General features: G+C 37.0%; 1 protein-coding gene across 2 annotated transcripts in view; it reads left to right on the top strand.

The window, feature by feature from the left end:
- CHSY3 (chondroitin sulfate synthase 3) overlaps positions 1-27,574 on the top strand; it is a 160,813-nt gene that overhangs the window by 38,393 nt on the left and 94,846 nt on the right. Inside the window, exons 3-4 of one of the 2 annotated variants that reach the window (XM_054811225.1) lie at positions 20,513-20,561; positions 21,189-22,236. The exons of the other annotated variant lie outside the window; for it this stretch is intronic. Of the exons in view, the coding sequence (XP_054667200.1) occupies positions 20,513-20,561; positions 21,189-21,253 (114 nt within the window). The 3' untranslated portion in view covers positions 21,254-22,236. Of the gene's footprint in view, positions 1-20,512; positions 20,562-21,188; positions 22,237-27,574 lie in introns of those variants that run through there. 2 annotated transcript variants of the gene reach the window in all.

Genomic DNA, 27,574 nt, shown 5'->3' with positions numbered 1-27,574 from the left:
AACAGCAAACTCTGTGTATTTTTTTCTCATTTAGAACAGGCTATCATTAGTTAGATGAGAATTGTAACTGACCTTTAAAAGTATATTGCTTTTGTGATTCTTTTAACTTTGAAAATGTAATATAGCTAAGTATAAGTAGATTCAGACTTACTTGTGTGTGCATAAGAGAGAGATTTGAAGTTATTACTTTCATGCTACAGGTCTCCAATGTTGCCATGTTTAAATGGTAAAAAGTACAAGTGTGAGTTATGGTTTACTAACCATAAGTAATGACTGACTACAGAGGGAGTAACAGGGACGTCTTTCAAAAGGGTGTAGCAGTATTGGATGCCAAAGGATCTGGCTACTGTAATTGAGATGGCAGGAAAAGATTCCATTTTCATGCATGAAAATAATCTCATCAGATTAAAACACTTATGATTGTAAGATTCTAAAGAGCTATTATAAAGATAATTTTACGTAGTCATTTATATCTAAAATTTTGTAAGTCGGCTTTAATCTCTAGTCTACTCACTTCAATGAGTAGACATACAATATGGAAGTAATAATACCAAGATACTAAAAAAATGGCTGCTGTAACATACTTTAAAAATACTGCAAACATTTGTGAGACTGGAGTTCTGTTCCGACAACCTTGAAGAGAGAGTTAAACCCCCAAGTAATTATTGGAAAACTGAGCAACTGCCTGTTCTTTCAAGTAGCACCTAACTCTGCTCCAACTCATCATTAGTGTTTTGCTTTTGTGCTTTTAGAAAAGCACTTCTGAACTTAGTTTTACGATTACTTCTGTGAAGCAACTCCACTCGCTGGTGACTGACTCTGATGTGACAGGAGGAGAAAGAGCACTTGCCACAGATAGGATTTGTAAAACCGTGGGTTTATGCAGAGAGAGATGGAAACAGGTACACTGTTGAAATTTTAGATTGATTCTAGTTATGATTAAGTTTCAAGCTTACATTCTGGTTTTAAAAGAGCTTGGGGGCTTTCCCCCACAAATGCCAGTCAACCACAAACTCTCTTGCTTTTAGCTGGAAAGATCTGCCTTTATGATAAAATAGAAATATTCCAGTCTGATTTCATAATCACAGTAGTGCAACACAGTGCATAAATACTGTTGTTAGTTGTTAATTCCATTTAATTAGATTTAAAAAAAAAATCATTGTGGAAGAGGATTTAGAAATGTGGATTTTTCAATTACCTTTAATTTTAGTCCATGCTGTAGCACACAAATTTCAAGTACAGCTGAAGACTTTGGCAAATTAGATTAGTATACAGTAATGGCAGATGAAAAATGAAGTTTTCATTCAGCTCAAGAAAATATAAATTCAGACCTTAAATTGTGCTCTGGGTGTATTAGCTTAGTATTAATTTTTAAAATAAGGCTTATTAAATTGACTTCTGTTTTAATTAAAGGTAAATACATTTAAGGGAGATTCAGGAGCTCTTTGAGTTTTTGTGTAGGGGTGGGATTTTTTTTTTTTTTTTTAACAGGAGTAACCTCGCTTTTCTGCTTGGGTTATGGTACAGCGTAGCTGTTGACATAAAGGGACCACAAGTGTGATCCTCCTATATCTTTTTTCAGAGTATACAGTGTAATTTTAATTCAACATGGTGTTCCATCTTGTCAATTTTTCAGAGAACTGCTTGACTTTTTAAATTAAGATTTAATTTCTAGAATACAACCTTTTTCAAGGCTTGGCACTGCAAGTGTAAGTAGTAGAACTTACTGAGGTCAGTTTTGTATTTGTGGTGAAGGCATAGCTCAATGGTAGCTTCTGCTTCCTTTATTTAGTGCTTTTGTCGATGTAGGAAGCACTACAGTGTGGCTATTGAGAATATTAGAAAAACCTAAAATAAATGATGGGTTTTTCTTCTAGTTCAAACATTAAAGCAGAAATTTATATGATGCTATATTAGAAATATGGTTTCTGGAATCAGAATATAGATGTGAATTGATTTGCAAAATAGGTTTTCTTATTTTAGCTCTCCTGCTGGCATACAGCTTTCATAGACATATATAAGTTAACTGTCCGAGATGAAAGAATAGAAGCATAAATAGAAGGTCTCTGAATATTTGTCTGACAGCAAACCCCCACAGAAAAGACCTATACTAAGTCTGTCCAGCTTTCCTCAGAATTTGTCAAGCCATTTCCCTTAGCTGTACCTGAAGTAAGTACAGGTTTTCTAACTCCCACTTTGGTAAATGGAAAGTTTTGTTTAGGCACTAAGAGTTATAACAATTATCACAGGAATTGCTGTTTGATCTGTTTCAAAATTTTATTGCTTTCTTTCCCTTGAACTTGACTTTACAATTATAATCTTGCCTGCTGCTGTTGTGTAAACAGATATGCAACAACTATGCCTATGGCATTTCTCTGAGCAGTGTGTCCGTGTCATCTATCCTAAAACAAATTGTCATTGCTTTACTTTTACAAATGCTTATATAGAAATAAAGAGGTTAATTGTCATTAGGCATTTCCTTGCTTGAAATAATTTCCCTTTTATTGTAATTACTCATTTTATTCATCAAGGGATTGCTCTGAATTTTAACAAGCTTTAGTAGCTTTTATAGCAAATTTTATTACTAAAAGCTGTGTGAATGACTGCAGCATTTATTATAAATGTGAAAAACAGCATCATTTTTCAAAAGTATAAATCATGTCAGTAATAGGTTCAATCATTTGACATAATTGATTTATATGAATGATATCTTTGCAGTCCTGATTTCATTTTTTTTTTTATTACTAGATATAAGCCAGTTTAGCATTTCTGCATTTGGAGAGGAAAAATGCAAGTTGATAGGACTGAATTAATTCTATTACATTCTGTTTTGTATGGAAGTGTAGTCTATAAAGGCTGGTGACATGTTAGTTTTCTTAACTGTCTATTTATTTCACTTTTCAATGTTGTGTCATGCTAAAGAATGGCTGGGTGTTTCTTTCTGTGATGTTACATTCTTTTCAGATGGGGTTGGATTGGATTATGGGGAAGAATTTTTTTCTTTCATATGCACTATTCTCTGTTACTTAGAAGGGAGTTTTGAGTGACTGTAATGACTTTGCTGCAAAGGATCCTCCAGCAGTGGCAGCTCATTACGCATCTGTGGTCTGCATGTTTGGAAGGTAATGAGAAGGTTAGCATTCTGCAAGGTCCCTAGGCAGTGCTTGAAATCGGGTACTGAAGAGGTGGATTCCTGTGTTACTCTTGACTTTGCTGTCTGGAGGGCAACCTGAGTGAAGAGGTTGTTGCCTACACCTGACCTTTCTCTCTTGCATTGCCTTTCTTGAGGGAATCAGGTTAAAAAGAGGTCCTTTGCTTTCTCCAGCCTGTTCTGTCTTAGTCATAGATACCAGACTCTTTGAACAGGGAATGTCAGCCCTCTTCTGGCCTGTGTGTAACTATGGTGGATAGCTTATGGTGTAACGCTGGTCACTCTGTTCAGGAGAATGCAATGTATCTTTTGGGTCAGTAAACTAACTTCATCTTAATTTTTTCTCTTCTCTTCCCATGTGTAGAAATTAATCAGTTGCTTTCATCCTCATGAGCCTTTAAATTTTTACCATGTGTTGTACTTAGAGTGGGGAAAAAGTGAATATTCCCTGGGTATTTATGTATTTACAAGTAGCTACTGCAGGTTCTTGAAAGGAGCTAGATGTTTCCAGCATCTCAATTGTACCAGTTGGTCACTGGGCTTCCATTTTCAATTGTCTCATGGATTAAATGATTCTGTAGGTGAGTAGTCTTTTCTTAAAGAGCAACAAGAGATGGAATTTTTTTTTTTCATTCCTTTTTAAGCTTCTCTCTTTAGGCTGCATTTCCCTCCTCTTTAGTCCCAGTGATCAGTCGGGCACCTGGAGTGCATGACTTGACTCTCTAAAATTCGGTCAGACATCTTTTGGGACTGGGAGCATGGGAGGATGTTATCTGAATAGTCTTCACACTCCATTAGATGCACAGATGAAGTTTCTTTTGCAACTCCATTGTGTGTATTTGGTACAGATACTTGGATTTTGCAAACTCTGTCAGTTTTATTTTCAAGAATCTTAAACACATCTGAGCTTCTCTCATTCATCTGGGATGTGAGCATCATCTGCTGCTGCAAGAATGGTATTCTCCTTTCCCTTTAATGGTCTTTCACAAATTCCCCTGTGATTGTTATGTGCAGTCCTTGTATCTTCAGAGTTATCTCACTTTAAGTTATATCAAGGGAACTTGGTGTCTATTGTTTTTCCAAATTAATAAGGATATAGATGTTGCACACTTTCATTGGTGGTAGTAGTATAGTAACTATTACATGTTATTTCTCTGGTTTTTGTTTGGGTTTTTTTTCCCCCTTTTTTAATTTCCTTTGATGCTCCCTAGTTGGGTTAAAGAATCTGGTTATCGTAACCAATGAGAAAATAATTTAATTTTAACAATATTTCATAATTTTGAAATATTGTTTCTTGAATATTAGTGGTTTAATTCCTATTTGTGTATCAGTAAGGAAGAGACTTCTTAATAGAAAAATATATGAAAACATTGTTAAATATAACTAAGTAATCCTGTTCTTTAATCTTACTGCAGGTTAAATATGAGATAGAGTTCCCTTCTGACATAATTGTACAATTGCTATTTTTTGAGCCTCTGAGGATTTAGATCAGTGCAAAACTTTATTTCTTGCAGAGCAATATAATATATATTGCAAAATTATGGTAATAACATTCCTGCTTCATTCAAATACATTGGTATATGGGTTTTTCTGTACTGCAGACTTCAGGATGATAAAGAGCTACGTGAGGTAGCTTAGATAACGGAGGTGCAGAAGGCATGGCAACATGGCAATGCAATAATGTCACGTGCATCACTTGGATGGCAGGGTAGCATACAATGCACTGTAACTGTGGAGGTCTAAGCCACAGAAAGCCTATTATGTTTATGTTTGGAGGTGGCATAATATAAAAGTAGATTTATAGTAAAATAGGGTAAGCCCTTGAGAAAAAATAGGATAGCTATTTTTTATTCTTTATTTCTGTGATGTTTATTATTTAAGTCCTATAACCTTCTTTCACAGCCAGTTTCAGGACAGGGAGGAGAAGGAATTGGGATTCCATTTTCTTTCCTATTTGTTGCCAGCTGCCAGCAGTAGCCAAAGGTGTAGTAAACTACAATTTACCAGCAGTTATGTCTGTGATGATACTGGTCCATCTGTAATGAAGCCGTGAAACTCATTGCATCCACATCTGATTTAAAACCAGTCCTGGTAATTCTTATGGACGAGTCATGGCCAAGGAATCCCCCCCAAATCTTTGTTTTGCTTCAGGGCATGTGGTTGCAGTTGCATAGAAATGCGTAATGATGATTTGTCTCCAAAATTATGTTAGATCTAGGGCAAGATTAGACTTTATTAACTTACTACAAGCTGCAAGAAGTTTTAGTCTTGGTAACACGTTCTTGAGATGTAATGTTATTGTTCAGAATACAAGCATAATGTTTGGGCAGGTTCAGCTTTAAGAATGGAAGCCATCACCACGCAAGTCCTTTTCTCCCTAAGAAGCTGCTGATTCTGGTAGCCTCTAAACTTTGCTAAGTTTGTTCCCAGTAGGATCACATTGGAAAGGGCGTATCACGTCTTGCATTTTCTGTTCCATCAAGATTGGCCAAAGTGAGGCATGTTTTAGTAGTGCTTTGAATATTTCTTCTTCCTCGAGCAAGTTTTAAAGTTTTTTTCCTCACTGAACTCATCTGTCACTTTCTAAAGCTGCAGTTCAATGTAATGTTTTTGGAAACAGAAGACTTCAGAGAAGCCTTAGCATTAAGAACTGACAGTCTGATCTATTTCTGCTTCACCTAAAAAATGCGTATCATGGATTGGAGCTTCTGCATCTGAAACTGATGCTCTAATCCGTCAGTTCTGTAATTGCTTCCAGAAGGTGAAGTTTAAAACTGCAGGCTATCAGTGTCTTCTTCAGTGCCTGTTTACTGTCTGCCTGGAGTGCAATCCTTTTAAATATGTACTGTCAGCACAAACCAACAGTATTTTCTGCTTGGACTCTATAACAATTACTTCTTGGAGCTCGTTCATCGTGGTATAAGCAGTATACCATTAAACATAACTAACTAAAAGTTTCAGTCCCTCCTTCATGGTCTTCACTGAATGTAAAATGCATTTTCCTGTAGCATATTCTCTACCGATCATCCAGGTTGCCCATATTTATTTCAAATGTCTTGCACTTGGAAGGGAAGACCTGGTAACATTACTTTGCCCTCTTTTGAGTCAAAATCCTAAAACACAGGAAATAAGGACTATTTCAGGATAAGCATAAACTTTCTGAAAACATGCTAACTTTTTTATTTTATGGTACCTTAGTTGTTATTTTATGGTACTCAATTTCTTTTTCCATCCAAGCACCCATATTATCTGTTTCCCATGATACCACTCATATTTAGAATGGGAATAACGTGCAACGTTGTTGGGGTCTGTTCCCTCACACCTCACCACAAGTACGTCACTGTCAGCAATAGCAGTTGTGTGGTATTGGAACGAGATGTACTGCTACAGGCACCCAGCTACCGTAATTACCACACAATGACACATATTCTACTTCTGTAAGAAGTTATCCTGTGCTGTGAAGAGTCAATTATCAGCCCTGTGAAGAAGAAGTAGTACAAAACCAGGCTCCTGAAATGAGTTGAGCTCTAGGTGTGGAGAGGAAGAAAAAAAAAAGATTTGCAGCTTTGAAGGTGCGTTTAAGGACAGAGAAGTTGCTGGGAAAAGAGTTGGCAGCTAGGTAACATGTATTATGAATGATAAGACCAGAAAAGGTTTTTAGTTAAGCCTACAATTGTGAAAGATATTGTTCAACATTTTCAACCAAATTCATGAATGTATTTCTTCCTGTTCATATAAGGTCATATGGACTTTGGAGGTTGAGTATACTTCAAATGGACTTTGGAGGTTTAATTTACTTTAAAATAAAATAGGCAGTTGCTTGATTTGTAGTTCTGTCTTTCTCTAATTCACTGTGTGAAAAAATAGGTATGTGTATACTTTTACATGATAGGGAAAGTATAAAGTGTATGATGGTGCTTCTTATGGGAAAGTATTATTTACAGAATTAGATTTGATACCTTTTGTATCCTTCAGGAGATATAATTTGATCTGTAATACATTGATTTACTATTTGAGAACAGAGATAGTGGGAGTCATGCTTTCTCCCCTTGAGTCAGGATTATTCTATTTTTTTCTCATATAACCAACCTAGGGAATTTTGTTCGGTTTAGTGTTATTAGTTTCACAAAAATATTTTTGTTCAAATTGCTTTTAAATTGCTTGGGTGTTTAAATGCTTTCTTTATCAAATAGCTTTTGGAGCCAGTAAGATGATCTTGTATCTGCAGACTTCCCATGAAAAGTAGTTCGTAAAAGCTAAGTGAGGATGCCCCTTTTAGTGACCTTCTACAGACTCTTCAGTGGTCAGTGCAATCTCCAGGGAGAGAAAAAACATTTTTTCCATGGATGTACTGCAGAAGCATTTGATGGGGACCATGTCACTGTTAGAAACGTGCAGCACTTCAGAGTGTTCTTATCTTGAGCAGGGATGTTTGGAACTTGAGACCTTGTTCTTTTTTTTTGTAGTACAGCACTTTATGGCACAAGCTTTGTTCTGTGGAAAAATAATGGAAGGTAAATGTATTTTGACAGCTGCTCTTTTTCACTGAAAATGCTAAAAAACCATTAATTTTATTCTTATTTCTTTAGTAATATGTATTACTAAAAAGAATCAAGAATTCACTCTACAGAAATTGTTGGCAAAGTTAAGGAAAAAATATACATGGGTACCTGTGTGTGTGGTGGTGCAGCTGCCTGGGCCACTCTCAGATCTCAGGACAAGCCCCATTGTACTGCTGTCTTGGATACAAGTGCAGTGGCTTGGGCGTCAGGCATTCTGGCCATACTTGGGCTATCTGCTGCCTGAGTGGTACCTCAGGACAAGCCATGCATGCTTTGGGAAAAACACCCATTGTGCTGTTATCTTGGTGGCAAGTGCAGTAGCCTGGAGCTGGGGTGGCCAGGCACCCCTTGGCCACACCTGGGCCACCCGCTACCTGAATTGTCCACCAGAATGACTCAGCACGAATTGTGGCCAGAATGGAGAATACTGACCAAAGCCAATTGTCTCGAGATCCTATAAACAGCGATCCAAAAGCGAGACCTTTAGAGCTCTCAGGACTGCAGCAGGCTGTGTGACCCAGTATCTCGTGAGTCAGCAATGTGCCCTTGTGACCAAGAAGACCAATGGTATCCTGGAGTGCACTGAGAAGAGTGTGGCCAGCAGGTCGAGGGAGGTTATCCTCCCCCCTCTGCTCTGCCCTGCCCTGCCCTGGTGAGGCCACATCTGGGGTTCTGTGTCCAGTTCTGGGCTCCCCAGTTCAAGAAAGACAGGGAAGTACTGGAGAGGGTCCAGTGGAGGGCTACACAGATGATTAGGGGACTGGAGCATCTTTTTCATGAGGAAAGGCTGAGAGAGGTGGACCAGTTTAGCCCGGACGAGAGAAGACTGAGAGGGGATCTCATCAACACTTATAAACATCTAAAGGGTGGACGTCAAGACCATGGGCCAGACCCTTTTCAATGGTGCCCAGCAACAGGACAAGGGTACAAACTGGAACACAGGAAGTTCCATCTCAATATGAGGAAAAACTTCTTCACTGTGACCAAGCACTGGGCCAGGCTGCACAGAGAGGTGATGGAGTCTCCTTCTCTGGAGATGTTCAAAACCCACCTGGACGTGATCCTGTGCAACCTGCTCTAGGTGATCCTGCTCTAGCAGGGGGTTTGGACTAGGATCGTCTGACAGGCTGCAGATGTCAGAGACTGGATTACGTGACCCTGTGATGTAAACCAGAAAAGCTTCTGCAAGGACTAAATCAAATGCCACACTGTACTGCCGTGAAAGTAAGTTCCTCTGAAGACAGATAAGCAAATAAAGACCTCATCTGCCAAGGTCTGGGACAGCAGTCCAACTGTCTGAACAGTACAGAAACTGTGAATGTTGTGTGAAGCTTACCCTTTTTGATTTAAAAACTACTCACAAGAATGGCTAAGTTTGTTGCTGTTGATGGCTGGTAAGGCAGAAAGCTGCACCAGATTTCCAACAAGCAGGTAATTAGGTCTGCTCAAATTCCTTATGTGTGGCCTAAACAAGATGAGCTGGAAATTTGCTTGAGCTACTAGACAAACTTACCTATTTTTGTAAACATACTGACTTCTGAAGGAGGTGTAGGTTGAACAGGAGACCTTTTTCTTAGTTGTTGTGAATTTGGCTATTTTGCCAACCCGCCAGTTCTTATATCTTCTGTTTTCTCAAATAGTATCACTGAAGTGTACAATTCAGAGAGTGTTGTCAGCATCTGGTTCAGCATTTGCTTGTACTGCATACAACGGTGTACCGTACCTACTAGCTTGAGCAGCAGTATGAGGATTGTCATAATTGTCAACCCAACTTGAATTAAGAATACCCTATATTAGATTGGGTGCCTTAAAATTTAGATCAAGGACATGTCATTTTACCTTGCTTTACCTTTGCATAAGGAAAGTGTGTAAGTTGAGAATATATTGTGCAATATTTTGCATTTTTCATATTTTATATATTGTATCATATGATACAATCCTGCATCATGCACTACAGAATATAGCATTACCTATTTTATAGTTATACCAGTATGAGTATATAAATAGCTGCATACGTAATGTAAAGTGTGGTACATAACAACATTGACCATAAATTTTTTGAAGCCCACAGGGCTGAACTGTGACCCTGGAGTTGTTCCAAAACTAATAGGACCAAATCTGTGTGCTGATGGCAAGAAGAGGAGAGAAGCAGCAGAGTGGGTCACAGCCCTTGGATGAGTTAATATGTGCTGTGTATTCTGTGGAAGAGTGTGTGGCTGTAGTTTTTGCTCAGTAGCTGAGCAATACAAAAATTCTGGACAGAAGTTTGGTTTCAGTTCATATGAATTTAGACTGTTGTGTTTTTTTAATTATTTAAATCAAGTATAGCTGTTGTGTTATATCTGAAGAAGTGAAGAAACCCCAAAATTAAAAGCCAGGTTTTCTACGAGCTCTTCAAGTTCCGCGGTATTTGGTACACTTGTGGAATCAGAATTTTCTAATATTTTCTCAATTTAATGTTTGGATCTTCATAAAACCTTGAAAAAAATTGCTCCCTGACTGAGAAGGAAGAGAAAATTTTAATTAGAAATTCAGAAAAATTAATTTCACTGCAATGGAATAGTTGTCTTTCATTTTATATTCTATTTTTATTTTTTTGAGTTAGAGTTATGCATAAATTTAGTTTGTAGAGACAAGATGGAGTATTTTTGCTGCTTGAGCATTGTCTAAACCCAACATCTTGATGTCATTGGTCGCTGTAAGAATTGGGGCTCTGATATAGAAGTATTTTACTACTAACATAATTCCTGGCAAATTTTATGCCTGTACTGCAAGGGTGTATTTTCTTCTCTGTGGGCTAAAAATTGATTTGAAATATTTATCTGTGTAGATCATTTAAGTTTTTCACCTTATTTTCCTAAAAGCACTACTGTCTTAGTACTGCATGCATTGAAGCCTGGGAATAGCTTGTAATTGTCTGACCTTTTGGAAGTAGAGTAATACTGACAAATGTGACATGAGGAAATACAGATGTGTCTGAGTAGAAAAGCCTATGGTCTTAAGCTTTCAAGGCTCTTCATGTCTTTGAGGAATCTCACTGATGTCATCTAAGACCAAAGACTAGCATTCTGCTGTTACAGGTTCTGCCAATGCAGATATCCGTTTGTTTTGTTAGGCAAAAATGGGATTTTCTTGATGTGAAAAGGCCAGTCTCTCTTTTGACATTACATATAACTAGTACACGTTTTATTTATCAAAACCTGAAATAACCGAAATGCAAAATCACCCAAACTCTAGTAACTCTAGTTAATTGCAACTGCTGAATTTAACAGTGCATTAGCATTAGCATTTGCATTAGTATTAACATTAGCATTAAAATTAGCATTAACATTAGCATTAGCACAGTGATTTATGTGTTTAATCACTCGTAAATTATGTCTTTATCTCCCAAACTAGAAATGAAGACCTAGTGCATACTTACGATCTTTATCTATTCCTTCATTTGTTAAAGTGGAAAAAAACTTGCAAGTCTGTTGTGAGAGGGAGAAAGGTATTAATGTTTGTGAGACGTATTCACTGTAGCTATGATCTCGGCAGAAAAGCATACAAAAACCTAATTGTTACTTCAGAGCATAACTTAAGTGATACACGCTAAGACCTACGGAGAAGAAAGGGATAGTGAATAGGTTTTTGTTAACGGCTGCAATACATTTTGTGCCTTCATGGAAGTGTCAGCTCTTTTGGAGAGATGTGTAACCGAGATTGTAGTCTACGAATTCATGTGATGCAAACTGAGGCTGCATTAGGAACCAACATACTGGTATTGCCTGACCCGGAACACTTCCAGTGGTGAGGCATCCACAACTTCTGTGGGCAACCTGTTCCAGCGTCTCACCACTCTTCCTGTAAAAAATTTCTTGCTTATATTAGTTTAAAACTACCCCCTTTCCATTTAACACTGTTGCCCCTTATCCTGTTCCTTACAAGCACTGGTAAAAAGTCTCTCTCCATCTTGTTGTAAGCTCCCAATATGTATTAAAAAAACATAATAAGGTGTCCTTGGAGCTTTCTCTTCTCCAGGCTGAACAACCCCAACTCTCTCAGCTTCTCTTCAGAGGAGAGGTGTTCCAGCCTTTTCATCATTGTTGTGGCCCTCCTCTGGACCTGCTCTAACAACTCCGTGTCTGTCTTGTGCTGGGAACCCCAGAACTGGATGCAGGAGTCCAGGTGGAGTCATGCGAGAGCAGAGTAGTGGGGGACAATCATGTCCCTCAACCTGATGACCATGCTTCTTTTTACGCTGCCCAGGGTACGATTGGCTTCCTGGGCTGCAAGCACACATTGCCAGCTCATGTCCAATTTTTCATCCACTGGTATGCCCAGGTCCTTCTCCACAGGGCTACTCTCAATCAATTCATCCCCCAGTCTGTACTAATATTGCAGATTACCCCAACTGGCCCTTTGGGGATCTCTCCCAATTGCCATGGTTGTTTAAAGATTATTGAGAGCGGCTTCACATTGACATCAGCCATCTCCCTCAGCACTTATGGGTGCATCCCCTCCAGGCCCATGGAGGTACGTATGTCTGCTTTGCTCAAGTTGTCTCTGAGCCAGTCCTCTTCAACCAAGGGTGCATCCTCCTTGCTCCAGACTCTCCCCCAGGTCTTTGGGACCCAAGATTTCTCACAGCTGGTCTTGCTTCTAGAGACTGAATCTAGGCATTCAGTACCTCAGCCTTTTCCATGTGCTGCATCAGCAGGTCTCCTGCCTCATTCAGCAATGGGCCCACATTTTCTCTGGTGTTTTCTTTGCCACTTGTGCATTTATGGAAGCTCTTCTTGTTGCCTTTGGTGTCCCTCACCTGATTCAGTTCCAGGTGGGATTGCAAGGCTCTCTTGGCTGGACTCTCTCCAGTAGCTCCATCTCTGTCTTGTACTGGAGAGTCCAAAACTGGACACAGTACTGCTTTCCAGCCTGTTGGCCCCCAGCATGTATTGGTGTATAGGGTTGTTTCTGCCCAGGGAGAGAAGTTTTCACTTCTCCTTATTGAAACTTCACGAGGTTTCCATAAGCCAATTTCTCCAGCATGTTGAGGCCCTTTGGTTGGCACAACAACTTTCTGTTGTATTAGCCACTCCTCTCAATATTGTATTTTTGGTAGACTTGCTGTGGGTACAGTCTGCCCCATCATCAAGATCATTAATGAAAATGGCCTCCAAGTAGACTTTGCCTCACTAATCACCCCTCTCTGAGCCCAGACATTCAGCCAGTTTTCAGTCTCCCTCACTGTCTGCGCATTCAGCCCATACTTCATCAGTTTCTTTATGGGGATCTCTCTAGGGGGAGACAGTCTCAAAAATCTTACGTGAGTCCAGGTAGACAATATCTGCTGCTCTGCCCTTCTCTCCAGTCATTTTATTTTAGGTGATTTAAAGTTGGTCTAGCATGACTTCCCTTTGGCGAATCCACGCTGATTACCGTCTTGTCCTTCATGTGCCTGGAAATGGTTCCCAGGGTTAGCTGCTCCATCACATTCTCAAGGATCAAGGTGAGGCTGACCCATCTGTAGCTCCCTTGGTCCTTCTTTTTTGCCCTTCTTGAAGACAGGAGTAGAATTTGCTTTCCTTGATTTCTGAAGCACCTCTCCCAATTACCATGATTATTCAAAGATTTATCAAGACTGGCCTTACAATGACATCAGCAATTCCTGAGTTGTTTTAAGGTCATCCTTAAAGGTATAATAAAGTTATTTCTTTAAGTTAAAGAGATTAAGTTTATGTTTCCTTAGAAAATGCAGGAAAACTGTATTGCTTTCTATTTTCAATTAGAATTAGGTCAAAGGCATTAAAAACAGTCTTGTGCTTTGTAGCATTACAAAGTGTGTGCTTGCACATTTGCACAGCTTGAGTTGAACGGGTCAGCTCTGTCACCGTAACAGGACAGCAGTCCCATCCCTTCCTGGTCCAGCTCGTGTTCCCCTGAGTCAGAAGCTGCATCTGCTCACTGAAGCAGCAAAGTAATGACCCCAGAAACAGTGATATTTTGAAATGGCTTAGTGGAGTTCAGTTGGCTTACCTTCTGCTTGGAAGGACATCAGAATTAGGCCAAGGTAAGCAGTGGGTACGAACAGTCAAGAGGTGAGAGTGAGTCGTGGAGGGGAAAGGAGAAAAAGAGCTCTTATGTTTGATGGCAGAAGACTGTAAATTCAGTACACTAGTATGGAGAAACTGTTCTCTAATAAATGAGACTGAAGAGTGATGGGATCAAAACAGTTAAATTTAGGAACAAAGAAGAATAGGTAATGATTCAGAGAAGAAACACGAATTTTAAAATCAGTAAGTTAATTACAGTGACAGTTCATTGAATAGCTTTTAAGTGATTTGTGTTTTAATAAAATATAAGGCAAGTATGTGAATATTTGTGGATAGTAATAGTAATAGTTTCAGTTAATTTTGCTGGTAAGCATATTTAATTTTATTTTGACAATGTCTAAACATTTCTGAGATATGTTACAATGGTATATTTTACTGTTTAATGACGATTAAATAACTAACAGGTTTTGTTTAATATTAAGCCAGTTTTCAGGATTACTGCTTTAAAAGCAGCTTGTTATTCACAGTGTACACAGTGCAATGTAAATTATTGACACATTCCAGATATGCAAATCTTCATGGCTGTGCTTGGATTTGCATCAGAATTTGAAGTAGCAACTCTCTTGCAAGTATTCTGGTTTTGTAATGAGGTATTGGTTCACTTTGTTGTAGTTCAGTTTTACAGAGCATTGCTTTGTTCATTCAGCAGTTTAGTCTTTTGCCTGCCAAGAAGATCCTGATGAATTCCAGTTTTCCTTTTGAAGAACAGAAGCACTTGAACACTGCAAAACAAACATGCTTTCAAAATTACTACCACTGACTGCTGGCAGGGTGTCTGTCTTCCTTTGTCCATTTCACTGCAAAATAGAGTGTTTATACAGAAGGCTTTCTATGGTAACTTTGTTAATATCAAAGATGCAGGTAACATTTAATAAATGGCTTCTACCTTTTGCCACACCTGTGAACCTTTGTTTTGGAGAGAGGAGTGGTTATCAGAGAGCACTGTCACCTCAGACAGGATTTCAGGCAAATTGTGCAGCTCGCAGAGCACATACATGGCATTGAAGATTCTCAGTTCTAACAATCCAAAATCATTGTATTGGTTGGTAGTCACGAAGATTTCATGCTCTTTGTGTTGTAGTGTTGCTGGAGAGGACGTTGTAAAACTCAAGGTTACACAACAAGATAAATCTGCCGTGAAACTTGAGACTTTGGCAATTGTAAGACAATGTAGCATTTGTATTACTGATTTACCGCATAGTGAGGTTTCATAAAAATGAGCAATAAACACAGAACTCGGTGTTCTTAAAGGTGACTGAATCAGTGCAAGCATTGGGCAAATGTATGTAAAGGTCAGTGTAATGTTAGTTTAAATGAACCTTATTTTCCAGTCCTTTAGGTTATTTGAGCGAGCATACTTACTTTGTTAGTTGTCTTATGCAATAGCTTTTGATTTACAAAGGATTTTAATGTTTTGATTTTATTAGCCACACTGGGATTCTTTTGTGTGTACACTGTCAAAAGGAGCTGGCACTAGATAAGAAAATAGAGAGAAAGAACAAACTAAAATTATAAAAACAATAGTGGGGTTTTTTTTCTGTTTCTTTGAACTGAAACTGTAGGGAGTTTTTAACATCAGGTTATGGTGACTTTCTTGACCAGTGCTTCCAACTGTTGCTTTAGAAAGGAATGCATGAACCACTTTAGTCTCACAGTACATTAATCACTAACACAAGGAGCTTGTTCTCCATGATATCACCAACAGAAATATGGCTCTATTCCCAGAGGCAACACTGTGTTTTGAAAACAACAAGATATTTGTGCATTCCCTTGGAGAAAAATGCAATTGTGTATGAAATCATTATGGGAATTATACTGCAGTTCGTTTTCAGTGTAGAGTTTCTTGGCAATGCTGTTTCCCATATCATCTGTAGAAGCATGTCTTAGGGCTTTAATTTCATCACCATGGGATGTCACGTGCCACAACAAAAGAAAAAAAAAGCAAAATTTTTAGTTTATCTAAGTAATTTCTATCATGTTTTGTTCTTACAAATGGTATTTAAAAATAGTAGTAGTATTAGAAATAGAATTGTGGTGGTTTTGCACTGTCATAATTCTGAGATTATAGGTGCCTGCTATTTATTTGAAATGGTAGGGGATCTGATTCAGTTGATGCTTTATCTTTTGAAGCCATGCTTATATTCTTTTTTGCACATTACGTTTATTTCAATGTGCTCATTTATTAACATTTCTGCCTAAGAGAGAAGCCATCACTTTTGTTTCTATAGCGTATGTGCTCTTCATCCATTCTGTCATGTAAGCTAAGTGTGTTTCTCTTACCTAATAACATTTTCTAACCCTTTCCTTTTGTCTGTGTTCAGCTGCAGTAGAAGAACTGTTCTCTGTTTTAACATGTTTGGTCCTCCACATCTCCTCCTTTACGTTCTAGTTCTATGGGTTGCTTTTATACCCCTCCCTGTTTTCACTGTCAGTGTTGTTCATCAAGTCATGCATCCTATCATATCTAAACTATCCTTATTGTTTACATCATTGTTTTACAAGGAGGGATTGTTTTTATCCATCATTACTTTCTCCTATGTAAAAACATCTTTTTTTTCATTTGGAGAAAAGAATAGACTTTTTGTTTTTGAAGGTGATTCTTTACTTGCAATCACAAATGCATTTGGTATTGCATTTGTCACACTATATTGTTTTTATCAGAGATTGATGTCTGGGAAGAGCTGTTCAAAGTCATTTTCAGGTGTCCTTTCTCCAGTCACTTTCATATTTATATTAGGCATTACTGTCCCTATTATTCTATGTTTATTCGTATCTCTCACTATTTTTTTTTGTAATTTTGTTTTTCTTATTCTTTCATATTTCTGTCAGTCTTTGTTAAAACCTTGTCAGTATTCAGTGTCTTCTGATTTCTCCTCTCGTCTTTCTTCATCTTGTGTTTTGGTATATTTTATTTCTTTTGAGTTACAAAATTTGCCATTTTATATTAGGATACTGTTTCTGGTGGTCTACATCCGCATACATTATGTTCAGTTCATATTCTAGAAAGGTGTCAGTCTTCTCTGATGGCGTCCATATATACACCTTCAATTCTGAGCTTGGAAGCAAGAATAAAAGACAGATCTGTTCCATCTATGATTTTTCCCTTCCTTTTTTTCCCGTTTCATAAAAGGGGAAGATTTTCTACAACTATTTAACACATTTCTCATTCTGTACACTGACTATATTCTTAACCTATTTCTTCTTCCCTCTTTTCATAAGTCCTGTGTACTCTCAACAGTCTTCTTTCAGTTCATTTCATAGTATTTGTTAAGATCTATTCTGCTTGTGATTTTTTTATCCTTCTATCAAGGTCCTTATTTCTACCTATGATTCTTCTTATTGATGAAGTCATCAGAGTCCTTTCTGGAATTAGAGGCTGTTTCGTCTTCCATCTGTTATATCCTGCAAAGTATGCATTTCTTTTTGACAACTGTCTTTTTATATGTGCATTTAAGTGCTTTTTTGAGTTACTATCTCTAGGAAGACATTTTTTTTCTTTCTTTTTTTTTTTTTCCCACTAGGAGAATAAACTTTCAACTAAGTCTGCTTCTGCATTTTGTCCACTCTATTAATATTCCTTCCATAAAGATAATGGCATCAGGAAGTGATTGCAGATTTTACACAGCACTCTTCTGAATCTCTGGTACTTCAGGTATTGTGTAGCACTGACTGAGATTTGGTAACATTTAAACCTAAATTCTAATCACTGGTTCTTTATTCACGTGCTTGTTCCAACAGGAATGGGAATTTTGGTTAAATATGTCTAGTAGGTTGTTGCAGGGCTGCTTCTTTTTGTTTCGAGATTTTTTTTGTTTGGTTGGTTTGGTTTTTTAGCTGTGCTTCATACATAATAGTAGCTCCAAGTGTTGAGTATTTTTCTTTTTGCTGCCTCCCTTGTGGTGATTATCCCTGTTGGTCGCAAATATTATCTTACTATCTGTAAAATGTTTGTTTACACAAAAGTGTAAATTAAAATCAAATGGTATTTTTACCCAAAATAAATTTCAATTAAAAAAAAAAAAATCCCTACAGTTCACACTGTAGCTATTTAGGTGTTTTGGGTTGGTGTAGGGTTTTTTGTTTTAAATCTTAGCTCTGACTCATCAGAAAAATATCATCTGGCTGGCTGTTTCTTTCAAAATGTAGCTATAAGACTATTCATAGCACTGTGCATATGTGAGAGACAGAGTGAGTGATCTGTTTTTTAGGCTGCCTCATTGCATTCCACCCCTTCTTCTGAGTTGTCCTTTTAATCACCTCCGACAAACTGCTACTTATGGGAACTGAATCACAAAAATGTTGGCAGTTTTTCTTCCAGTGGCTTAATCAGGGTCATGTTCTTCCCAAATAGCTGATGTCAGAACAACCAAATAAGAAATTTAATAAAGAACAGCATCAAAGCTGGTTGCCCAGATGCTTATCAAACAGGACCATTCCCGAGGATTTTAAAGGAGCTCTGAAGAAGCTCATCAGTCTGAGCAATAGACAATGGGAAAATACAGTTTTTTAAGAAAAGTTTCTAAATTTCAAATAAGTTGTTAACAATGATTCTACAGATTCTTAACACAGTCTTCTATCATACATGTTCTAGTTTATTACCCTACACAGTCTTCTATCATACATGATCTAGTTTATTACCCTGTGCAAGATAATGTAATTATACAAAAATTCTATGACTAATCATCAGGAAAAATATAAATATACAAGTATAAAAATTAAATACATTACTAATAATACGTGGTTTACTGAGAACTGTAGGAAATCAGAACTGCTTAAAACTTTGTGGATGTGAGCAAAAAGCAAAAGTTTCTTACAGTTTCCTCTCCTATTCTCTCAGCAAGTTTGGATTGCTGTAATATTTTGATACTTAATGCAGTGCACAACATAGTATTATATTGCTCAGGTATTGTTTAAGCAGAAAAAAAGAATGAAAATTATGAAGATATACTTGAAATCGCTTTAATGAGAAATGTGTTAAAAATTTGCATGTTTCACTGAAATGTTTTGAATTTGTTTTAATAGAATTTGGTGAAAGTGATATTATAAACATTTTTAAAAGTTTTAAAAAAGTTTTTTTAAACAGTTGGGTTTTTTTCTAATTGCCAATAGCTTCAAGTTTTAGCAGCAAAGTGCTTTATATTGAGGCCTTTATTGAATGGAAAAAAATCATAGAATATATTTCAGGGAAGAAATTTTTTAAAGCTTACTTTGTACATGTGTTTTACAGAAATGCAACTTGGTCTAGTGGAAGTCAGATTTTTACTTAATTTTCATTGCTGGATTAAGATAGAGCTAGATTTATTTTTTTCTTCCCACTATATTTGGTTGGTTGGTTATTTTGTATGATTATTGTAGAGTAGCTTAGTTGGCAGCTGTGAGGTGTGAGATGGCAGGCATGACGGTCAGTACTAAAACAAGCACCACGTTGTTCAGGTAGGTAAACACTGTCAAGGGAGATGCCTGCTCAGAATTTTCCTTAGACAGTGTGTAATTCACTTCATGGAGTTGTGAGAGTGAGCCTCTAAGCTAGGTTGAGGTGCTGCTGAATAGCTGCAGTTTGTCACCTAATATGGTTCTAAATTTTAGAGAGGTTATGCTTAATGTAAAATTAAGGAACTATTTCTGGTGAAGAATCTCCTGAAAAATATATGATAACATTTGTATTTGTACCTATTCTAAAATTTGTGGTGCTCGGAGATTCCGTGCTTCCTTTTTCAACTATCAGAGCAGAGGGGAAACTGCAATTACTGTTAGATCATGGCAAACATCCAGTCTTGTGGCTTCATTTTCAAGATAAGCTTGTGTCTTGAACAAACAAAGAAATAGTGAGAAGTATACTACTCCTGCTTCTTTTTTTTTTTTTTTTTTAATTTTCATAGCATCTATTAAACCATGGGGCAGGAAGAGGAAACAGAGGTGTAGAAAATGTTTTAGAACAAATGAAGTATCTATTTGAAACCAGAATAAGTAGTTTTGAATGTTAAGAATGTCCTGCTTAAAATTTGGAAATTTCAGGAAAAAAATTTTCTCACTAGTTTGTAGGAAACATTGAAACAGAAGTTATTTTGTTGTTTTGATACAATTTGTCAAAATCCTGATGAGGTCATAAATTGATTTGCCATAGGTTCTCTTATTTTTAACTCCTGAAATAGTTTTAGTTGGAAATTTCATGCAATTCTACTGAAAAAGCTCTTCTTTGGCTTACATTTCTTGACTGGGAGCTTTGTTGATTCATATTTTTGATAAGTGTGTTGAATTGTCCTTTAATGGTTGTCATCCTTATGTGGACTCCAGTATTACTTCTTAAATAGTTCTATTTTCTGAAGATTTTTAATTTCTCACACTATTTTTGATAAATTATTGCAGCATTTTCTAAAGCTATTCTTTTTCAAGTACTTGTTGTTACTAAAGATTAATGGAATCTTTCCATCTAGCCTGATACATTCTGAGAACCAGTTTGGCTCTTTACATGGGTTGCAACATTACGAGGTTGAAGTCTGGGCTCTGTTCCTCTTCTCCTTTTGTCTAATACATTGCTTTAGTCAGATCATCTCATTTCTTTTAATTAAGGTATTTTCTCTCTGGAGAATTACGTTTCACTATAAAAGGTTTCAAATTTTCTCTATATACAAAGTGTTTGAAGTATGACTATTTTTGCCATTTACTCTTTCTGTCCTCATTGGTTGACCTGTCTGTATTTTTTGCAGAAAGAAGATTTATCTTCCTTTTTCTCCTCACTAGCAGGTTTGCTACAAGGTACAACAAATCAGTTTTGCAGCTATCTGGTTTGCATTCTTCAAGTATTTTTATTTTTCAACCTGGAACTAAATGGAGTGGGGTTTAATTTCTTTAATGCATGTCAACCCCCCCCTGAATTTAAAGAAAATCTTCCTGTCACTTAGTTTGACGTTTGGTGAATATCTGAAAAAATATTAATAAAACACTTCAGTTTATTACATTTTGTTGAAGACTGCATTAGCACACAGAAAGCACACCTGAGATTTTATGGCAGCTATGGGCAAAATTACTGTAATACTATCCTGATGAAAAGGATATGCAAGCAGCAGAGTTAAATGAGCTGGCTGGAGAAGGAGAATGATTCATTCATCTTACTGTTGGATTGAGTTTTACAACTAAGTGAAGAGCTTAATGTTTTCATTTTGAGGCCTTTTCAATCTAACTTCAGTGTTTCTAAATGTATGTCCTTAGTGTACCCATTTGCCTTCATCCCTCTCTATTTTCTGTTGTGGATTTGTTTTTTTTTTTAACTCTCATGAAAAAAAGAAGGCAAACTTGTAAATATTGTCCCTGAAAGACTGAAAAAGGTATTCTTATGAGCTGAAATGTAATAATTTTTTTTTTCTTTGTAATTTGTTTTTCCAGGTGTGGTAGTTGAAGAATTTCAGAAGCATCGTTTTTTTTTACTTTTCAGTGGAATTACTGATTAGAAAGAGTGCTGTTACCAGTGCTATTGCACTTCATTTATTGCAAGACAAAACTGTCACATATTAAACTTTTATTACTCTTCTCTTTACCTGTCATTTTACTGTAATATTCAAATATCCTAGATTGAAAAGTGATTTTACATAGGAGTGAATATTCAAATGTCTTGTAGCAAAACCAAAATGACACTTGTACTATGTACTGTGAACTTTTATGTCGTTGGGGCATTCTGCTTGATATTTAAATTTTGGTTTAATTTTTATGGTATTTAGTAATTTGGATTTCCTTTTCATCTTAGGGCAGTATGTTACTTCTAAAACAAATAGGGCTTACAAGTGTAGCTTTGCAAGAAGTGTGTATTTTTGGTTCACAGTTCCTGGAATATGTGTAATGTTAATATAAGAAAATACTGAAGCTTGAAAGTTAATATGCTATTGCTAATATTTGGTATTGCAGACTTATCCCAATTCTGTTGTACTCACAGAAAATACTTGTTGGGGTAAGTGAAACTTCTGTTATGATTGAGTGATAAGCTTCGAATAAGAATATGGTTGTGCAACTGAAGTCATTGATAACAGATCCATGAAGCCAGAGCCTATGTTGTTGCCAGCAGTTCATGTTAAATAGACGTGTTCACTGTACTGTATGCTGGAAAACTGAATATGGACTTCATTATTTGGGATAATTCTCTATCAATCAGCAGTCTGTTTCTAATACTAATGTTAATACTAATACCAATCACTTTCTAATACCGGACCTTGTTCTGTGCAGTCAGTCTTACAAAAACAAAACCAACCAACCAAAAACTAGTTTGTATTTGATCTATGAAAACAATGACAAAATCTTTAAATCAAATATGCGACGTAATAAAGGTTATTTGCACAGAGATTATAGAAAAATATGCGTTTTGCAAAATCACTTATTTCACTGTTCTTTGTGAATAAGCTATATCCAGCATAGATTCACCAACAATTTGCATTTCATAGACTCTCACTGCATACTACAGCATGGCTTTATTTGTTGATGGTTAGCTATAGGAATGTTTCTGCTTTGTATTAATGTTTCAAAATTACATATTATTTAGAATTAGTTTTGAGAAATTAACTTCTCTCAAGGAAATCAAGAGTTTTCTAACAGTTGGATGACTATAAATGCTATTAGAAAATGTCTTGTGTCTGTATTCATTCAAGTTATAAAATAAGCAGCTAGTGCTACCATTGTTATTTTGGTGTTCTCTTTAAGGATGCAATGTTTAGTGCATGGGCTATTGGTTAACTATGACAGTCTGCACAGATATTTAGGGTTTTCACTATTCCTCATTTCCATACAGGCGGTATAAATGAGCACATATGAACAAAATCGATTTAAGGACAAAATATTGAGAGGCAGATCCAAAATCCAATAAATCGGATAGAATACATTGATCTCCTTTTGGCCAGATACAAATTAAATTAGCAGTATTAGAAAAAATGGAAGTGCCTTTACAATACTTCTTTTACATGTCATATATTAGTATGTCTGGTATGTTAAATAAAAAGCAATTTATAAAGCACTTAGATCTCTGTTACTGCTTGGTTCTGGTCTTTTGAAGAAAAATAGGAACAGGTACATTAATTTGATTCAGAGCAACTAAAGAAGTCTGTTAAGTGTTGGTTCATGATGTGAAAAACTTCAATTTAAATAGACTTCTTAGAAAAAAATAAGGTGATTCCTTTGCTTTTAAAATAATTATTATAATTTATATTCCAATTTTTTTTTCAAGTTAATAACTAACCAGATAACAAAATATTTTCGCATTCCGTCTCCTATCAGACAGTTTATTTTTGTTACAGCCAATTTCCTTCCAATTTCCACTGTCACTTCTGCTGGTGTTGGCATGTGGTGAAATCTGAAACCCTTTCTTCAGGTCCTTGTGTGAAATTAATTTTAAAATTTGCATTAACATTTCTGTAACTATTTTTCAAAGGCAGCCCACTAGTTTGGTCAAATAATTATTTAAATTGTGATGACAAGTTTGTGACCCAAATCACTGTGACACTGAGGAAACCTTATTGAATAGAACATCAGTGACCCCGAGAAGATTGATATTAGCTGCATATTGCTTCCTTCCACAGGAAATGTCCTCAGCAAACAGGTGTTCTTTTTGTCTTTATTATAATCAGAATTAAGTTATTAACTTAAAAATGGGTGCTTGGTTTTGCAGAGGTAAAACTGATTGAATTTATTGAACAGTTCTATTTAAAAGGCTGGGATGGAGCAAAAAACTAGTAAACGTACACATCCTCTCTATCAGTGTTGATGTTCTGTTAATTAGAAATGAACTCTGACTTGGAAAAATGTAACTTCATATTATGGATGCCAATATATAAGAAGCTTCTCTGTGTGAAGCTCTCTAATTATTTACTGTCCATTAAAAAATAGTATGTATAAAAAGCTTTGGACCATATCTCTTATAACACAAAGCTCCTGTTCAGTTATACTTGTAGCTTCATTTTGGTTTGGGTTGTGGTAGCTTAGTACTTCACATTGACTACGTGGAAGGTACAGTAAAGAATTTACATGTTCATTTTCTGAAAATGAGTGAATTTTATAGATGAGAGCTGGAACTCTCGACACTGGGTGGAAAGGGGAAGAGGCAGCTGCTAGGTCCAGACTGCTTGAGCAGGGTACGTAGCCTCAGGCTTTAAGAGCCATTTTATCCTGAATGTCTCCAAATAATGTGTCAGGAAATGTATACCAGAAGTTTTTTTAAGTTGTTATAGTTTATTTACTTGCCTGGAGTTTCTTTTTTTCCCCTGAAAATTGTAGCTGGTCTCCTGAGCTCTTGCTCTGCAGATCAGTCCATATGAACTTGGCAGACTCTACACCGACAGAGTTGCATAAGCTGCATAGTTGCATTTATTGAATTATATTATACCTTCCAAATGTTTCTGGGTTTTTTTGGGGGGTGGGGATTGTTGAGTTTGGATTTGTTTTTTTTTAAGTGTGGATGGAATTTCAGAACATTATCATTGAAACAGTTTCCTTAAGTACCATTAGGAGTTGGACTGCACATTTTGCATCTGAATTGTGCTTGAACCCTTTATTCATGTATAATATTCTTCTTTGATGATTTTGCCATTTGGAAAAGATATGACTTCTAATTGACAGCATTTGTAAAAACCTTAAAGGTGACGGAAGATAGTGCATCTGCTAATGAAATCTTAGGAAAGCAACGCAGTAAGAAATTCACACAATCAGAATCAGATGATAAGGACAATACTAGTACTAGAGTGGGTACATAGACATATATTGCCTATTAATCCACCTTGAATCTCATTAGCTATGCATACTCTTACCTTCTTCCAGTTCTGGAAAATACATTATGTCATTAAAAAATTAGCTCTGGTTGTTTTAGAATTGGGCACGGCCACACCAATGGCAATATTTTGTACTGAACTTTCCATGACCACACCAATGGCAATATTTTCTACTGAACTTTCTATAAATAAAAAGCTAAAAAGGAAACTCTTGAACAATTAATTTAAATTTGCTTTTTATATTTTAAGTTTTTTTCTTTATACAGTACTAGTTTAGAAGATTAGCTGATGTGTGTTTAGTGATCCCTCAGGCCAACAGTTAATAAACTTTAACCTTTATAATTCTGACCTGCATTTGAGAGAGTTCCAGATAAATGCAAATCAACATCTTCACTTTTAACAGAAGAGAAGAAGCTCCTCTTCTCTGACTCCGGCTTCTGAAACCAAACCCCCATTTTTCTTACCTATTTCTGACCTTATTCAAGATTTCAGAGCTGGACTTCATCCAGCTTATCAAAAATGTATGTGGAAGAACGGTGAGTTAGGTAATGCTGATTATATCAAGCTGTCTTTGGGAAAATAATACAGATATACATTATCCATGTATATGGCAAGTGTACAGGGTTGCCCGGAGGAGAGAGGGACCCGGTGGTGGGGGTAGCTAAATTCAGTACCTGAAGATATCGTTGCCATCTCTTGCCCTGACAAGCACTGTCAGGGCATTTTTTCCCCTTTTTTTCTTGCTGTGCATGGAATTTCTGACTACTGAGGCTTGAAGCAACATATTATCTCTGAAATTGTCCTTACACACCCCACCTTCTTGCTCTGGCAAGGGCACGTCCCAGCACAGTGAACAGAAGGATGGGTGAACTATCAGGAGATGTCCTGACTGCGCTGGGCCCAGGTTTCCTCCCTCAGCCGCCTTGCAGAAGAACACAGGATACCAGCAGTCCACCACAGTTTCTGGTGTATGCTCTTGAAACCTTAAGGGAATATAACTTGATTTTGAGAAAGAAAAATCCAAAGTAATTAATGTTAACACTTAATGTCAACCAAAACATTGGTTCTTGCAGTAAGATAACGTAAAGAAATGGGTGAACAAGAAAATACTATGTAATAAAATAATTTATGACTCTTAACCCTTTTGAAGTATACATTCATTTATATGGTCAAGGCTTCTCTCCCCCCCTGGCCAGTATCAGCCCCAAGCACAAAATAACATTAAAAGTTAAATTATTTCTCCCAGAGGCCAAATGAGAGAAAAAAAGTTCTCTATGTGAAATACTTCCTAAGTGCCCTTGTAGATGCATAGGGGATATACAGGTATATTGTTTCACAGTTCTTGCAAAGTCTGCATTGTGTACTGTCTAAGGCATAAGCTGTTTTTTAAACATTGTCTATTATCAGCAGTCAAAGTGTCCTTTTCACAACAGGAAACAAAACATTTCCATTCCTATTTCTATTTTAATTAAGGGTGTTTTAATATTAATGCCAGCAGTTTTTATTGAAAACATGGTTTATTTTTAAGAATGGCCGCATTTTTTCAGTAATCTCATCTGGTTACACTTTTCTTTCCCACAGGCTAGCCAAATGTAGAGTCTGAATGGAATCTCCTTAAAAAATATTCATAGCTCTGTGGAAATGAGTTAAAGAATCAAAAAGAAAGTTTATAGAAAGAGAAAAGGAAAAGGAACAAAAACCACAACTACAGGCTGGGCGAGGAATGGATTGAAAGCAGCCCTGAGGAGAAGGACTTGAGGGTGTTGATTGATGAGAAGCTCAACATGAGCAGGCAGCGTGCGCTTGCATCCCAGAAAGCCAACCGTGTCCTGGGCTGCATCCAAAGAAGTGTGACCAGCAGGTCGAGGGAGGTGGTCCTGCCCCTCTACTCTGCTCTTGTGAGACCCCACCTGGAGTACTGCATCCCGCTCTGGGGCTCCAGTGCAGGAGAGACATGGAGCTGTTGGAGTGAGTCCAGAGGAGGGCCACAAAGCTGATCAGAGGGCTGGAGCACGTCTCCTATGAGGACAGGCTGAGAGAGTTGGGGTTGTTCAGCCTGGAGAAGAGAAGGCTCCAGGGAGATCTAATTGCAGCTTACCCAGTACCTGAAGGGGCCTACAGGAAAGATGGTGAGGGACTATTTATGCAGGAGTGTAGTGACAGGACAAGGAGTAATGGGTTTAAGCTGAAGGAGGGTCGATTTAGATTAGATGTTAGACAGAAATTCTTTACTGTGAGGGTGGTGAGGCACTGGAACAGGTTGCCCAGAGAGGTTGTGGGTGCCCCCTCCCTGGAAGTGTTCAAGGCCAGGTTGGATGAGGCTTTGGGCAACGTGGTCTAGTAGAGGGCGTGCCTGCTTGCAGCAGGGGCGTTGGAATTAGATGATCTTTAAGGTCCCTTCCAACCCAAACCATTCTATGATTCTATGATTCTATGATTAATATACTAGGGGAAAAATGAAAGTTAAAAAAAAAAGAAAAACCACACCCAAACTCAGTATTGAGCTGAGGAGAATTAAATTATTTCTTATCCTCAATTCTGATGGTAAAAACCAAAATAGGAAAAGGAAAGCTAAGGGAAAAAAAGAAATTTACAGTATTTTTATTCTAAAGGAGTAATTGAGTATTAATTTGGATCTTCATAGCAGTTGTCTTATTCAAGTGAATAGAAAATTTTTTTGATAATCACACGTCAGCTACAGATATTAGCATCAAATGATTTGTTCGTGATAGCTTTGATAGTAACAAATATATATTTTTTCTTAGTGTGTAGCTTATTTTAGGAGAAAAATGTGGGTTTTAAAGTATTTTTTGTTTCAGTTTGATTGACTAGAATAACCTAGCTACCTCAGGATAACTGAAAATCTGAAAGAAAGTTTGTTCTGTGAAGGAGGCTTTAGGAATCAGCAAGAAGCTGAAGCAAGGCTTTGATTCTGTCAAACAATCTGGAGGATGTTGCTCAGAACTGTTTTGAGGAAGAATTTGGAATCTAGCATTTGGCAGGAGAAAAATAAAAACCTTGACAGCA

This window comes from Grus americana, chromosome Z (genome assembly GCF_028858705.1).
Source record: "Grus americana isolate bGruAme1 chromosome Z, bGruAme1.mat, whole genome shotgun sequence".
Classification (NCBI taxonomy): domain Eukaryota; kingdom Metazoa; phylum Chordata; class Aves; order Gruiformes; family Gruidae; genus Grus; species Grus americana.
The sequence above is the reverse complement of the archived record's forward strand: the minus strand, read 5'-3'. Positions and strand labels throughout refer to the sequence as shown.